This window comes from Oncorhynchus masou, chromosome 26 (genome assembly GCF_036934945.1).
Source record: "Oncorhynchus masou masou isolate Uvic2021 chromosome 26, UVic_Omas_1.1, whole genome shotgun sequence".
Classification (NCBI taxonomy): Eukaryota; Metazoa; Chordata; class Actinopteri; order Salmoniformes; family Salmonidae; genus Oncorhynchus; species Oncorhynchus masou.
In genome coordinates this window covers 6,444,461-6,461,380 of record NC_088237.1, presented here as the reverse complement: position 1 = coordinate 6,461,380, position 16,920 = coordinate 6,444,461, and the positions used below count along the sequence as shown (strand labels likewise).

Here is a 16,920-nt window from a genome sequence, read left to right as displayed (position 1 = left end):
TGTGTCACTTTCCTACTCAGTCATTCTGTGTACAGCTAATATAGCCACGTCACATAAACTGAGTATGCAAAACATTACGAACACCTGCTCTTTCCATGACACCAGGTGAAAGCTGTCACTTGTTAAATCCTCTTCAGTGTCGATGAAGGGCAGGAGACAGAGTTTCATCAATGACTGTTTGAGGAATTTTTACCAGTAGGTCAATAAGACAACACAAGTATGATTTATGTACAAAGGGATTTAATTGAAATGTTTGTATAAAAAAAAAAAAAATTGCATCACCAGATCTCTATCATTCATGGCATACAGCTAAACTGAAAGAGAATATCTAACACCAGGCAAGCCACAGATTCAGTCACTAACTAGAATAGCTTTATCCAACCCAATAACCATGTGCGTCCATGGAGTTTAATGCATGGAGACAGCACAAGTATAATGTACCCTAAAAAGCAGATGTACTTTTAGATTAAGTCAATACATTACTTACAGGACTATAAAAAGGAGTTCAATCACATTCATAGCTCTTCCAAATTTAAGTAAACCTTGTTTTATTCCCTTTCGACAACTCCAGTGCATCCATCCACAATCTAAAAAAAAAAAATATTTTATGTTGAAGTGTAAAAATATCATTACAGGAATGCAAAACAAAAGGCCATGTAAAGATATGCAAATTCTGGGATCTCACCCCTTAAACATCTACAATAAATATGAGCCAAAAAGAGTGAGGAATGTCTACACATTCTGTATAAATTAACAGCACGGGGGGGGGGAACAACGACACTGCACAGTATTTGTATTGTGAAAGACATAACTGAGTCCATGAATATTGCATTGATTGTGCATTTCACACTTAAGCCATGATACACCAGTCCAGGGCAAGAGCAATGTAGTGCCAGTAGTGAGATGGGGGAAAGGCAAAACATTCAATTAAAATACATCTCCAAGGGGCTAAACACACAGATAATGTAGTTTTAATACACATTCAGAAATGAAAGGATCCAATTTTGAGAAATCCAAACAACTCGAGGCTGTAGTATGAGTGAGCAGCTTAGTAAAGAGGGCGCAGTGTGAGTGAGTTGCATTTCAAGTATTCCATGGTCAACAGTCAACTCCCGCCTTCATCCCCTATTTTATGATCCCTAAGAATGCTGGGTGGTGTAGTTTACCACACTGTTATGGAGGAAGACAACTAATCTCCATCATGACAGGGTGGGATACGTACCAACAAACCAGCCCGAAAGGGTTATAACAACAAAAAGTTATGACAAAAGCCCCCGAGAAGCAGCTTTCAAAAAGGCACTCCAAATCAAAAACATTTAAATATAAAGCATTCTCCAAGCTCTATGAGAGCAGCTATGTCTGAATAAGGGGCTTTAAACCAGATGCACAAATCAGCCTTGTTACAACAAATTAGAAAATAATAAAGTACAAAATAAATAGTCACTGGTAAAGACCGCCCAAACAGCAAATGTTCCACATTTGGAAACAATTCATGAGTTATAAAAAAAAATAAACAAAAAGATAGAAGGAAGAACAAACCGTAATAAATTATAATAATTCCCTACAAAAGGAAACCAAAAATAATTCTGCCAGCCCAAGCCATGGTGGGGCATAAGGACCAGAGCCCTTTTAAGTCCAGTTAAACCCCCCCATCCCCTCATGTCCATTCACTCCTTTTCTCCTCTCATCCCCTCTTCCTTCTTTCATAGGCTCTCCTTGCTGGAGCTTGTGCTAGATGTGTCCGTGTCGATGGTCCTCAGCCGAATGTCCCCATCCTCAGGCTTGGACATCGACACCTCCCCAGCCAAGCGCATCCACGGGTGGTCAAGGATCTGTTCTAGAGTAGGCCTGTCTGAGGGCCGTAACGACAGGCACAACTTGATCAGCTGCTGGCACTCTGGAAGGAAGGAGAGAAAAGGGGAAAGTATGGATTAGTATTTTATGGGACAAAAGGGAGATAGAGGGTTATAGGAACACACAGGCAGGAAGAAATGAAGTAGAAAATAGTGTTAAGAAATTGGTTTTAAGACTAGAAATGTGTTATGATTGTAGGATGTATATTGGAGGTAGTGCACACCATTAGACACTCTCCTCCTGAAGTACAGTCTCCCCTGGAGGATTTCCTCATCTTGCTCAAAGGGGATGTCTCCACAGACCATGTCATACAGCAGCACCCCTAGCGACCACACCGTAGCTGAGCGCCCGTGGTATCTATGGAAGCGGATCCACTCTGGCGGACTGTAAACTCTTGTACCTGGAAAAGAAACGGCTGATTAGTGATATCCTTGACTTCTGTAATAGCACCAGAACAGTTTATTTGGGACATTTCATGTGACAATAATATAAATTGGCCTATATTGCAAACCTGTATGATTTGGAAAGATTATAAATGATGGATATTTAAAAATAGTCAGACAATGTCTCTATTAAGGCTGAACAAGGCAAGTGTAATTCCATCTAAAACAAGGATGTCATACTCCTGTTATAATGGCTTTTTCTTTTCCACAACAAATCTCTATGAAACTGGGTGACCCGCCTCACTCCCCTCCCTCCAGGCATGAGTAACTTGGATACCAAACAAAAACTCGAGTGCGCAATGTGAGCCATCACGTGACATGAACCAGCCCAAGCTCAGGTTTCACAACAAACAGATGTTACGTGGCAGCTGTCCCAATTGCCATTACCTAAAGGCTTTGAAATGAGCGTTTCTTAACACAGACAATTATCAACATATAACAATAATCTATTTTACCACACTAGTGTGTTAAATTGACTAATATGACATTTATAAAGGTACTTTAAATTAACTACATAGGGAGAATCAAAATGAATAAGGATCGGCTGATCGGTCGTCACCAACCGAGGGAAACTATGAGGTACCCAAAAACAAACCACTGCGTCACAGCGTCGTGTGGACACACCGGCAGAAACAGAGAGGGGGGGGGGGGGGGGGTATTATATCATCAGATGATAGAATAAGGCGAGTAAGTATCTATACTAAAACAAACAAATATAGTTGAAAGCAAGTCATGGGTCAGTGCAGACTAACGCACCTTCAAAAACACAACAAACCCAGAAAATACAACGGAGCCACTGCTGGCAACGCATTGAGTAAGGGTAGAGTACATACCGTCAAAGTCAGTGTAGACCGTGTCCTTGAGGATCGCCCCTGAACCAAAGTCAATAAGCGTGAGCTCCCCAGTGCGTAGGTCTACTAGCAGATTTTCATCTTTGATATCTCTGTGAACTACCCCGCTGCTGTAGCAGTGGCGGACAGCCTCCAAAACCTGACGGAAAAATCCCCTTGCCGTCTCTTCATCCAAGGCGCCCTTCTCCGTTATGAAATCGAAAAGATCCTTGACCAGCTCCGGTCGTTCCATAACAATCAACCAGCCGTCTGGTCGCTCATACCAATCAAGGAGTTTTATAACCCCCCGAAATGACGAACTGACCTTCTTCAATAAAATAATCTCCAAAGGCACCATCACACCATTCTGTAAGAAAATATGAATCACAAATGAGTCGAGTGACCGAGAATAGATTCAATTACCAAAAAAAACAACAACTGACATGGGTGAAAAACCTAAACAAACCGGAGTGGTGATACTTACAATAGTTCCCCATTCGGTCACCCGCTCCTTCGGCACATGTTTCACTGCGACCTAATTTCGCGAGAGAGAAAACAAACACACATTAGATACGACGAAGTAAATTAGTAAATAACTATGAGATGCCTTGATGGCGCCATGTGCCGAGATCAAAGCGCTTCTATGCTTACCAGTGCGTCATCCGAGAGCCGACTACCAGCGTAGACTGTGCCGAATCCACCGCTGCCCAGCACGGATCCCACAGTGTAGACCTTTTCGAACGGCTCCTTTTCCACTTTAACTGGCAAAACATCAAATTCAGAGCAGATAAGCATACACGATAGTCTCGTCTTGCACAGCGCAAGATAAGCAATCGAGTCGCAGCTGTTGACTCACGTTAGCTTTTCCAGACACAGACAGGTATAGTTACCTAGCTAACGTTAGCTATGTTAATCACAGTTGGCGTGCATATGGACAGTACGAAGCCATTTAAAATAGTCCCGTGCAAGGATTTTAGAGTTAGTTAGTCAAATACAATTATTATTTCATTATTGGAAGCATGAATGACTAACAAATCTAGTTCAATAAACAGTCCATCTTTTCCGACCATGTAAAGCACGAAGAATGACAGCGGGTTCGAATCATACCTGGCTGGAGCTGTATTTTCACCGGTAAATGGTCCATGCTCGAAGGGTGGCAAATGTGCGAGAATGAGCCAAACTTTGACAACAACATATTCGAACGGAAGACTTAACTAAATTCGTGTTTATCTGAAAATGTAGAATCTGATCCAATCCTATGTAAATATGATTGAAAAGGTTAGCGCTTGTAGCGGCTAGCTAATAAATCCAGTGTGCCAACTCCACCCGCCCCGTCGATGTCTCAAATAAAATGCCGCATCGTCCTTTTCCAGAGTAGAAACGCTGCGAACAACGAGAATCCTGTATCTTAATTCATGCACTTTGAAGATGCCAGTTTTCTTGAAGTACTGAAAACAGTACACTTGCAGAGCGGTTAACTATTATCTAGTAGCAATCGCAAAATATGGTAAGAAGTCCAAAAGACTGTCGATATTACGGAATGTATTTGCTGTCTGAGCTTTGTCACGGTCTTTCCCTACCTTTTCTATAACGCCAATGTTTTTTAACGAGTGGAGGATGGTTGTATCCCTCCGCCCCGAAAGACTACTCGGTATTTTCCTGGAATTTGTCGTTATACCCGGCAATGATTAATTGAAATGTAGAGATAGAGGAATTAATAGGATGATTTATACAATATAAAAATAACCATTGTGTAATTTCTCAGATATAATGATATGTATACACGTACTACTTTCTCATAGTATGAGACGCTCAAGGATCTCTTGTCTGGAGGCTTTGCGCTGTGTTCTCTAGGGACCTGGAGGACTTCACCAATGAGATGGTATATACAATTACCATGTTTTCGATTTGCACCAATCAAATGCTCATTATCGTAAATGGGTGATTTGCGCGCACGTGGTGGAAATTCCGAGACGCCCTTTCCCATTTCCTCTGGGACGCAATGGGCGCGTTCGAGGGGACCACCAATCAATCAATCAATCAAATGTATTTATAAAGCCCTTCATACATTAGCTGATGTCACAAATTGCTGTACAGAAACCAAGCAAAAAAAAACAAACAGCAAGCAATGCAGTTGAAGAAGCACGGTGGCTAGGAAAAACTCCCTAGAACGGCCAGGACCTAGGAAGAAACCTAGAGAGGAACCAGGCTATGAGGGGTGGCCAGTCCTCTTCTGTCTGTGCCGGATGGAGATTATAACAGAACATGGCCTAGATGTTCAAATGTTCATAGATGACCAGCAGGGTCAAATAATAATAATCACAGTGGTTGTCTGGGTTGGCGCCCCCCCCTTGGGTTGTGCCGTGGCAGAGATCTTTGTGGGCTATACTCGGCCTTGTCTCAGGATGGTACGTTGGTGGTTGAAGAAATCCCTCTAGTGGTGTGGGGGCTGTGCTTTGGCAAAGTGGGTGGGGTTATATCCTTCCTGTTTGGTCCTGTCCGGGGTTGTCCTCGGATGGGGCCACAGTGTCTCCTGACCCCTCCAGTCTCAGCCTCCAGTATTTATGCTGCAGTAGTTTATGTGTCAGGGGGCTCGGGTCAGTTTGTTATATCTGGAGTACTTCTCCTGTCCTATTCGGCAAAATGGCTTAACAGGAAGCCAGTGTAGAGAGGCTAGCACTGGAGTAATTTGACAACATTTTTGGGTTCTAGTCAAGCAGCCGTGTTTAGCACTAACTGAAGTTTATTTGGTGCTTTATCCGGGTAGCCGGAAAGTAGAGCATTGCAGTAGTCTAACCTAAGTGACAAAAGCATGGATGAATTTTTCTGCATCATTTTTGACAGAAAGTTTCTGATTTTTGGAATGTTACGTAGATGGAAAAACGCCGTCTTTGAAACAGTCTTGATATGTTTGTCAAAAGAGAGATCAGGGTCCAGAGTAACGCTGAGGTCCTTCACAGTTTTATTTGAGACGACTGTACAACGATCAAGATTAATTGTCAGATTCAACAGAAGATTTCTCTTTTTCTTGGGACCTATAACCAGCATCTCATTTTTGTCCGAGTTTAAAAGTAGAACATTTGCAGCCATCCACTGCATCATGTCTGAAACACAAGAGGGCAATTTTGGTGCTTTACCATGTTTCACCGAAATGTACAGCTGTAGCATAGCAGTGAAAGTTAACATTATGTTTCCGAATGACATCACCAAGAGGTAAAATATATAGTGAAAACATTAGTGGTCCTAAAATGGAGCCTTGAGGAACACCGACATTTACAGGTGATTTGTCAGAGGACAAACCATCCACAGTGACAAACTGATATTTTTTTGACAGATAAGATCTAAACCAGTCCAGAACTTGTCCACCAACCATCATTGGTCACCACCTTTCAATTTAATTTTTTAATTGACCTTTATTTAACCAGGCAAGTCAGTTAAGAACAAATTCTTATTTTCAATGACAGCTCAGTTAATTGAATTAACTGCCTGTTCAGGGGCAGAATGACAGATTTGTACCTTGTCAGCTCGGGGTTTGAAATCGCAACCTTCCGGTTACTAGTCCAAAGCTCTAACCACTAGGCTACCCTGCCGCCCCGCAATATGTGTTGCATAATTCGGATAAAATTGTTCAAAGTGCGTCTACATGTCAACCAACACGTCCAATATGCACATACATGTCAATTGCATGTGATCAAAGGTCATGAAGTTTGACCCACACGAACGGGACCAAAGACGTGACTGAAACGGGACGCAAAGTCTTTGTAACTAAACTTGCTGAACATTGCCAGAAATAATGCACTGTTTAGCGAACTAGCTTTATGTTGTAGTCATTTGAGGCCCTCTCTCCCAAATTGTTAGTACAATGTACACACATATATTTACAGTTTGTGAGTGTGTGATATGGGGTTGTAGACATGTTTATTTCAACATTACAAATAAAAACTTTTGTAATCAATGGAAACACTACCATGTTGCACTGAGCCTTCCTGTTGGAAAACCACATCAGTATCTGACCTTTGGCTATAGTAGATGCACCTCCGCCGACTTCACTCCTCGACTTTCTTCTGCTTCAGGCTTACCACTCAACCATGCCCATCTTTTCACAGCATTTCACCTGGTGGGTGGTGCTATATGTAATGGTTGGTGTGGGTTTCAAAGTGCAACACAAAGTCTAGGTACCAGTTTGCGCTGTCCAGCAAAGAGCTATTGGTCGTGTTCGAGAGCATCAAAACGACTGCAAACAACAAATCACCTTTCATCATAAATAACAACTCATTATTGTTTGTAGATCAGTCAGTCAATCACAACTTTCCCATGATGCAGTACATTGCACTTTTGATACATGTCAGTTCATAAAAATAATAATTGAGTTAATAAAGACCAATAAAAACATACTATTTTTTGCTTTCTTGAGTAAGGCAGCTCCAAAATGCAGGTGTTTCAGCCGAGTTCAGCGTTTTCTTTGGTGGTGGGGCAGCCAGAGGAAAATATGGAGCATAGGGGTGGGTAATGTTCTCCAGTTGCGCTGTGATTGGCTCAGTGTTCTGTCACTCATGGGGACACTAGGTCACTGCAAAAGAGTAGAGCTCGAATATTCAAGTGCTACCATAGAGTTACTTTAGAAGTGCCCATCCAAAAAGGCGCAAAGTCATTGCCACAGATAAAATGACGTCAAATCACGTTATACTAGCTTTGATTGGACATACTTTCCATACTCTAGCAAGCTAACAGTCATCATCATGAATCACTTAAACAATCTACTGGCAAATCCTTATTATGAAAATAAATTACATATAAAACGTATCGGTGCTCATCAGCCATTGGACATAAACATTATACAACAAGTTGGGTAAATGAAGCTTTCAGAGAGAGGTTTAATGCTTTTATATCAAATAATCTCAACCCGCCAAGTTCTTATGCATTATATAGATAGGAACGCTTTATCTTGAATGGTTTAGCATCCCAGATAAAACAGAAAAACATTTGCTCATATGATTTGAAAAATAATCATCAGGAGTAGGCAGCACCATAAGTGACTAAACTGAAATACGACTAAGGTGTTAATCAGTGCAATTTTCCATAAATAGACTGTTTCTTACCTCTCCATGGTTGCAGGATCTTGTCTATTTTTACACATTTTCTATTGAAATTCATTGTTCAGAGCTCACGTACCAAGTATGTCTACTTCACCGTCAGTCAATTTTATAGGTCAACTGCAGTGTCATTTAAAAGTTGGATTTTGTTAAACGATACAATATGTAATATTAGGTTTTAGTCCAGTGTGTCAAGAAAAGTTACCTAGGTCTTCAATGACACATTGCAGGGATATGGCTTGCGGACTTAATAGAAAACTTGAGTCATCGGCATACATGGACATCTTTGTTTTTATGCCTTGGATTTCTAATCCCCTACAGTTGTTATTTGATCTGATTTTAATAACAAGCATTTTGCTGGTCATAAATAATAGATATGCTGACAGCGGACACCCTTGTTTAACTCCTCTTGACAATTCAAAACTCTCTGAGAATACTATTTTACACCTGGGGTTGCTATACATTTCTTTTACCCATCTCATAATAGAATCACCGAAAACAAAAAGATCCAGGCATTTATAAATAAAATCCAGTCTTACTTTATCAAAGGCCTTTTAAAACTGTGCTATAAATACCAGGCCTAGCTTCTTAGATGTTTCATGTTGTTCTATTATTTCTAGTAGTTGTCGTATATATTATATCCAATGTATCGTGCATGTAAAAAACCTGTCTGATCAGGATGAACAATACCCGGTAAAACATTTTTAATGCATTTCACTAGTAATTTTGCATCACAACTTTGAAGTGAAGGAGGCCTCCATTTATTTTAGAGAGACTGGATCTTTATATTTGCCCTCTGTGTCGTGTTTCAATAATGATGAAATCAGACCTTCCTGCTGAGTACCTGACATATTACCATTTCTATAGGAGGAAGGCCCTAAAAATTGTCAAGACTCCAGCCACCCTAGTCATAGACTTTTTTCTCTGCTACCACAAGGCAAGCGGTACCGGAGCGCCAACTCTAGGTCCAAAAAGCTTCTTTACAGCTTCTACCCCCAAGCCATAAGACTCCTGAACAGCTAAACAAATGGCTACCCAGACTATTTGCATTGTCCCCATCTTTTACGCTGCTGCTACTCTCTGTTTATTATTTATGCATAGTCATGTTAACTCTACCAACATGTACATATTACCTCAATTACCTTGACTAACCTGTGTCCCCGCACATTGACGTTGTACCGGTACCACCTGTATATAGCCTCAATACTGTGATTTTACTGCTTCGCTTTAATTATTTAAATTTTGTACTTATCTATTTTTTACTAAAACTTATTTTTCTGAAAACTGCATTGTGAGTTAAGCGCTTGTAAGTAAGCATTTCACTGTTGTATTCAACGCATTTGACAAATTACATTTTATTTTATTTGAGTAGATAAAACAAGCTAACAATGAAGCTTTGAGTATATCAAAAAAGGCTTGACATACCTCTACCGGTGTCACGTTCTGACCTTTATTTCCTTTGTTTTGTCTTTGTTTAGTATGGTCAGGGCGTGAGTTGGGGTGGGCAGTCTATGTGTGTTTTTCTATGTTTTTCCATTTCTATGTTTGGCCTGATATGGTTCTCAATCAGAGGCAGCTGTTTATCGTTGTCCCTGATTGAGAACCATATTTAGGTAGCCTGGGTTTCACTGTTGGTTTGTGGGTGTTTGTTTCTTGTGTCAGTGTTTGTGCCACATGGGACTGGTTCATTTATATTCACTTTGTTATTTTGTATTGTGTCATGTTCCGTTTATACTATTAAAACATGGACACTTACCACGCTGTGTTTTGGTTCGATCCTTGCTACACCTCTTCAGATGAAGACGAGGAAATCTGTCGTTACAACCGGTATATCATCAAGCCTGGGGGGTTTTCCATACTGAAAGGATTTAATTGCCTCAAAGTTATTACTCTGTAATTTGGCATTTGCCACGACCCTTTTGTATATTTATTAACTTTCTATTTTGTTTTTATTGTTTGGAGAGAATTCCTTGCAGTAATCGTCATTCAAAGGGTGAGGATGAGACAGAAAAGAGAACATCTGCTAAAAATATTAAGCTTCCTCTATCAAAATATAATTTGGAGAATCATAGATGACTCTGTCTTCAGTAACGAATTTCTGCAAATTATATTTGGTAGCATTCCTGTGTTGGAGACTCAGGAAGAATTTGGTGCATTTTTTTCCATATTCTTTATTTTTCTAATAGCTTACATTACATCAGATCATTCTTGAATGAGTTCCTCCAGTTATTTTTGTTTTTCCTTGAACTTATTTTGTATCTCTGCAGTATCATTTATATTGCTATCTACCTGCACTATTAGTTAATGTATTTCCCTTGTTAGTCTTGTCTCTTTAGATATAAATAGCTTTTTTATTATTGATGAACATTGAACTGAATGACCTCTGAAGGTGCATTTAAAGGTATCCCAAACAATAAGGGGATTTGCTGAACCTATATTATACTGGAAAAAATTCAGTGATAAATTATTTTGTTTTAGTTCAAAATAAATTGTCCTCCGGTAAACAATGATTACATTTTCAATGTCCACGTGGAATTTCTATAAGAGTTGTGTGAAGGCTAATTAGATCAGATCACATTCTGTCTCCTATTTATACTTTTTTAACCTTTGATGCAAGAGATAGAGACAAGAAGGTAGTCAAGGCGACTAGTTTGATTAAGTTACATGTATATTTTACAAGGTCATGTATTTTTAGTATCCAAATATCCACTATTTCTAATGTTTCCATAATATTTGTAATTTCCTTATGGGTATGGTGATAGTTTGTAGAGAGATTTCCTTTACAGTCCATTGAGGTACTTAACACTGTTAGACTCCCACCATAATGATTTAATCGTTTGTTGCCTGTAAGTTCAATAAATTGGTCTAAATATTTTCAAAGGAGTATGGATCATCCTGATTTGGACCATATAGATTAATAAGCCAAATCTGTTTTCCATTCACTTTAATATTAAAAAAGATCCAACTTCCTTGGGAATCATTCCTGACTATTTGCACATTCAGATACATGTTTGGGTTAATTAACACACCTTATGAGTTCCTTTGTCCATGACAGAAAATTATTTCATCACCCCATTCCTTTTCCCACAGAACTTCATCTAAGGATGTGATAAAGTTTCCTGTAAACAGTATATGTTATATTCCTTTTCTTTTAGCCACGTAAAGACTGATCTTTTTTTATAATCCGCTAAGCAGTTACAATAATAACTGGCTATACTTATTTCACACCTTACCATAACTAGATACTATTCTCAGTCTAAATTTACCATAAATAGTGTTTTTAAAGGTACTGCCATAAGAGGTATTGTGACAGTCAAAATAATATTTTTCAAATGTCTGTTGTTTAGAATTCATGAAACAGGCTCTATTTGTTTAATTCCCTTGCCTGTTTGCCTGTGAGCCAATGTCACAGATGTTAGAAAATTGAGTCAAGATATGTCTGTGGTAAATCTGAGTAGGTTGATGTGTATGATATTGGATGTGATTGAGTGAGAGTATGTATAAGAGTGAGATGTCTGGATAAGAGTAAGACTATGATGTGTGATGTCCAAATAAATAATAACCCAGCTGTAATGAACACGAGGAGAGACAGATAGCTGGTTTCAAGTCCAGGGCGCAGCAGGTGTTTATTGCAAAGGACCACAGGAGGAGGAAGGTAGCTGGGTCTAGGGGCAGGCAGAAGGTCATACACAGGGGGTCCAATAGGGCAACAGTACAGGCAAGGAAAAGGCTAGTAATGTAGTCCGGGAGATCAGGCAATAGGTAGATAGCAGGGAATAGATGAAATTCATCGTTAGTGAGGCAGGCAAAAACTCTCATACAAGGGGTGGAGTAAATCACGGGAAAAACAAAGCTCTGATAGACATGTGTCACAAAATAAACAATGCCTCAAAGTGATAGGGTGAAAAGAACTGAACTAAATAGTGTGTGATAATGACATACAGGTGTGTGAACAGGTGATTAGAATTCAGGTGATTGGGATCTGGAGAGTGAGATGGGTTCAGGGGATCTAGGTGTTTGAGAGTGTGTGCTGGACGCAGATGTTATGTAACAGTATAATTTTAGACCGTCCCCTCACCCATACCCGGGCGCGAACCAGGGACCTTCTGCACACATCAACAACAGTCACCCACGAAGCATCGTTACCCATTGCTCCACAAAAGCCACGGCCCTTGCAGAGCAAGGGGAACAACTACTTCAAGGTCTCAGAGCAAGTGACGTTACCGATTGAAACGCTATTTAGCGCACACCGCTAACTAAGCTAGCCGTTTCACATCCGTTACACTCACCCCCCTTTTGACCTTCCTCCTTTTCCGCAGCAACCAGTGATCCGGGTCAACAGCATCAATGTAACAGTATAAGTTTAGGCCGTCCCCTCGCCCATACCCGGGCGTGAATCAGGGACCTTCTGCACACATCAACAACAGTCACCCACGAAGCATCGTTACCCATCGCTCCACAAAAGCCATGGCCCTTGCAGAGCAAGGGGAACTACTACTTCAAGGTCTCAGAGCAAGTGACGTCACCGATTGAAACGCTATTTAGTGCACACCGCTAACTAAGCTAGCCGTTTCACATCCGTTACAGTTACACCAGCCAATTTGCCAACCCAGGCTACCTAAGTATAATTCTCAATCAGGGACAACAATTTACAGCTGCCTCTGATTGAGAACCATACTGAACAGATGGCCGAACTCAAAAACCAACATAGAAAAACAAACAGACTGCCCACCTCAACTCATGCCCTGACCATACTAAAACAAAGACAAAAACAAAGGAACTAAGGTCAGAACGTGACAGAAGCGGCGCTACTGGTTTCCGGGGACTTTAATGCATCCAAACTTAAATCCATTTGACCTAATTTTTACCAGAATGTCAGAGAGGAAAAAAAAACTCTAGACCACCTTTACTCCACACACAAAGATGCATACAAAGCTCTCCCTCTCCCTCCATTTGGCAAATCTGACCATAATTCTATCCTCCTAATTCTTGTTTACAGGGGCTTCCGACTGGCGCAGTGGTCTAATGCACAGCATCTCAGTGCAAGAAGCATCGCTGCAGTCCCTGTATTGAATCCATGCAACATCACATCCTGCCGTGATTGGGAATCCCATAGGGCAGTGCACAGTTGGCCCAGCATCATCCAGGTTTGGCCAGCATAGGCCCCCATTGTAAATAAGAATTTGTTCCTAACTGACTTGCCTAGTTAAATAAAGGTAAAATAAAAATATAAAACAAAGGTTAAATAAAAAATAAATTAGTGACGCAAACCTACCAGATGAGCTAAATGCTTTGAGGCAAGCAACACTGAAGCATGCATGAGATCACCAGCTGTTCCGGACAGCTGTGTGATCACACTCTCCATAGCCGATGTGAGCAAGACCTTTAAACAGGTCAACATTCACAAAGCCACGGGGTCAGACATATTAGCAGGACGTCCACTCAAAGCATCCACTGACCAATGGACCAAGTGTCTTCACTGACATTTTCGAACTCTCCCTGACTGAGTCTGTAATACCTATATGTTTCAAACAGACCACCATAGTCCCTGTGCCCAAAAAAGCAAAGGTAACCTGCTTAAATCATTACCGCCCAGTAGCACTCACGTTGGTAGCCATGAAGTGCTCTGAAAGGCTGGTCATGGCTCACATCAACACCATCATGCTGGAAACCCTAGACCCACCAATTCGCATACCGCCCCAACAGATCCACAGATGACGCAATCTCAATCGTACTCAACACTGCCCTTTCCCACCTGGACAAAGTTAACACCATGTGAGAATGCTGTTCATTGACTACAGCTCAGCGTTCAACACCATAGTGCCCACAAAGCTCCTGTCTAAGCTAAGGACCCTGGGACAAAACACTTCCTTCTGCAACTAGATCCTGGACCTCCTGAAGGGCCGCCTCAGGTGCTATTGTTCTTGCTGCTGGTGATCCTCTGATCCACCTTTACGCAGACGACACCATTCTGTATACTTCTTCTTTGGACACTGTGTTAACAAACCTCCAGACGAGCTTCAATTCCATACAACTCTCTTTCCGTGGCCTCCAACTGCTCTTAAACGCAAATAAAACTAAATGCATGCTATTCAACCGATCATTGCCCGCACCTGCCCGCCCATCCAGCATCACTACTCTGGACGGATCTGACTTAGAATAGGCTAGACTAAACTCTCCTTCAAGACTCACATTAAGCATCTCCAATCAAAAATTAAATCTAGAATCGGCTTCCTATTTCGCAAAACAAAGCTTCCTTCACTCATGCTGCCAAACATACCCTCGTAAAACTGACCATCCTACCGATCCTTGACTTCGGCGATGTCATCTATAAAATAGCCTCCAACACTCTACTCAGCAAACTGGATGTAGTCTGTCACAGTGCCATCCGTTTTGCCACCAAAGCCCCATACACTACTCACCACTGTGACCTGTACGCTCTCGTTGGCTGGCCCTCGCTTCATACTCGTCGCCAAACCCACTGGCTACAGGTTATCTACAAGTCTCTGCTAGGTAAAGCCCCGCCCTATCTCAGCTCGCTGGTCACAATAGCAGCACCCACTCGTAGCCCGCGCTCCAGCAGGTATATCTCACTGGTCACCCCCAAAGCCAATTCCTCATTTGGTCGTCTTCGCTTCCAGTTCTCTGCTGCCACTGACTGGAACGAACTGCAAAAATCACTGAAGCTGGAGATTCCCATCTCCCTCACTAGCTTTAAGAACCAGCTGTCAGAGCAGCTCACAGATCACTGCAACTGTTCATAGCCCATCTGTATACAGCCCATCTGTGTACCTCATCCCCATACTGTATTTATTTATTTTGCTCCTTTTGCACCACGGTATCTCTACTTCCACATCCATCTTTTGCCATTCCAGTGTTTAATTGCCATATTGTAATTACTTCTCCACCATGGCCTATTTATTGCCTTAACTCCCTTATTTGACCTAATTTGCACTAACTGTATATAGACTTTGTTTTTTTCTACTGTATTATTGACTGTATGTTTTATTCATTCCAAATCAAATCAAATTTTATTTGTCACATACACATGGTTAGCAGATGTTAATGCGAGTGTAGCGAAATGCTTGTGCTTCTAGTTCCGACAATGCAGTAATAACCAACAAGTAATCTAACTAACAATTCCTAAAGTACTGTCTTATACACAGTGTAAGGGGATAAAGAATATGTACATAAGGATATATGAATGAGTGATGGTACAGAGCAGCATAGGCAAGACACAGAAGATGGTATCGAGTACAGTATATACATATGAGATGAGTATGTAAACAAAGTGGCATAGTTAAAGTGGCTAGTGATACATGTATTACATAAGGATGCAGTCGATGATATAGAGTACAGTATATACGTATGCATATGAGATGAATAATGTAGGGTAAGTAACATTATATAAGGTAGCATTGTTTAAAGTGGCTAGTGATATATTTACATCATTTCCCATCAATTCCCATTATTAAAGTGGCTGGAGTTGAGTCAGTGTCAGTGTGTTGGCAGCAGCCACTCAATGTTAGTGGTGGCTGTTTAACAGTCTGATGGCCTTGAGATAGAAGCTGTTTTTCAGTCTCTCGGTCCCAGCTTTGATGCACCTGTACTGACCTCGCCTTCTGGATGATAGCGGGGTGAACAGGCAGTGGCTCGGGTGGTTGTTGTCCTTGATGATCTTTATGGCCTTCCTGTAACATCGGGTGGTGTAGGTGTCCTGGAGGGCAGGTAGTTTGCCCCCGGTGATGCGTTGTGCAGACCTCACTACCCTCTGGAGAGCCTTACGGTTGAGGGCGGAGCAGTTGCCGTACCAGGCGGTGATACAGCCCGCCAGGATGCTCTCGATTGTGCATCTGTAGAAGTTTGTGAGTGCTTTTGGTGACAAGCCGAATTTCTTCAGCCTCCTGAGGATGAAGAGGCGCTGCTGCGCCTTCTTCACGATGTTGTCTGTGTGAGTGGACCAATTCAGTTTGTCTGTGATGTGTATGCCGAGGAACTTAAAACTTGCTACTCTCTCCACTACTGTTCCATCGATGTGGATAGGGGGTGTTCCCTCTGCTGTTTCCTGAAGTCCACAATCATCTCCTTAGTTTTGTTGATGTTGAGTGTGAGGTTATTTTCCTGACACCACACTCCGAGGGCCCTCACCTCCTCCCTGTAGGCCGTCTCATCGTTGTTGGTAATCAAGCCTACCACTGTTGTGTCGTCCGCAAACTTGATGATTGAGTTGGAGGCGTGCGTGGCCACGCAGTCGTGGGTGAACAGGGAGTACAGGAGAGGGCTCAGAACGCACCCTTGTGGGGCCCCAGTGTTGAGGATCAGCGGGGAGGAGATGTTGTTACCTACCCTCACCACCTGGGGGCGGCCCGTCAGGAAGTCCAGTACCCAGTTGCACAGGGCGGGGTCGAGACCCAGGGTCTTGAGCTTGATGACGAGCTTGGAGGGTACTATGGTGTTGAATGCCGAGCTGTAGTCGATGAACAGCATTCTCAGATAGGTATTCCTCTTGTCCAGATGGGTTAGGGCAGTGTGCAGTGTGGTTGAGATTGCATCGTCTGTGGACCTAAGCAAATTGGAGTGGGTCTAGGGTGTCAGGTAGGGTGGAGGTGATATGGTCCTTGACTAGTCTCTCAAAGCACTTCATGATGACGGAAGTGAGTGCTACGGGGCGGTAGTCGTTTAGCTCAGTTACCTTAGCTT

The 16,920-nt window shown here is 41.8% G+C and overlaps 1 protein-coding gene across 1 annotated transcript; it reads right to left on the bottom strand.

Annotated features, from left to right (window-relative positions):
• Positions 1 to 223: 223 nt before the first annotated feature.
• On the bottom strand, positions 224 to 4,713 carry LOC135514697 (serine/threonine-protein kinase pim-3-like). Its single transcript, XM_064938221.1, has 6 exons — positions 4,235 to 4,713; positions 3,779 to 3,888; positions 3,612 to 3,662; positions 3,131 to 3,494; positions 2,078 to 2,254; positions 224 to 1,897 (listed from the first exon to the last, which is right to left on the bottom strand). The coding sequence occupies exons 1-6, from the start codon at positions 4,320 to 4,322 to the stop codon at positions 1,704 to 1,706; spliced, it is 984 nt and encodes a 327-aa protein (XP_064794293.1). The 5' UTR covers positions 4,323 to 4,713; the 3' UTR covers positions 224 to 1,703.
• Between the last annotated feature and the right edge of the window lie 12,207 nt (positions 4,714 to 16,920).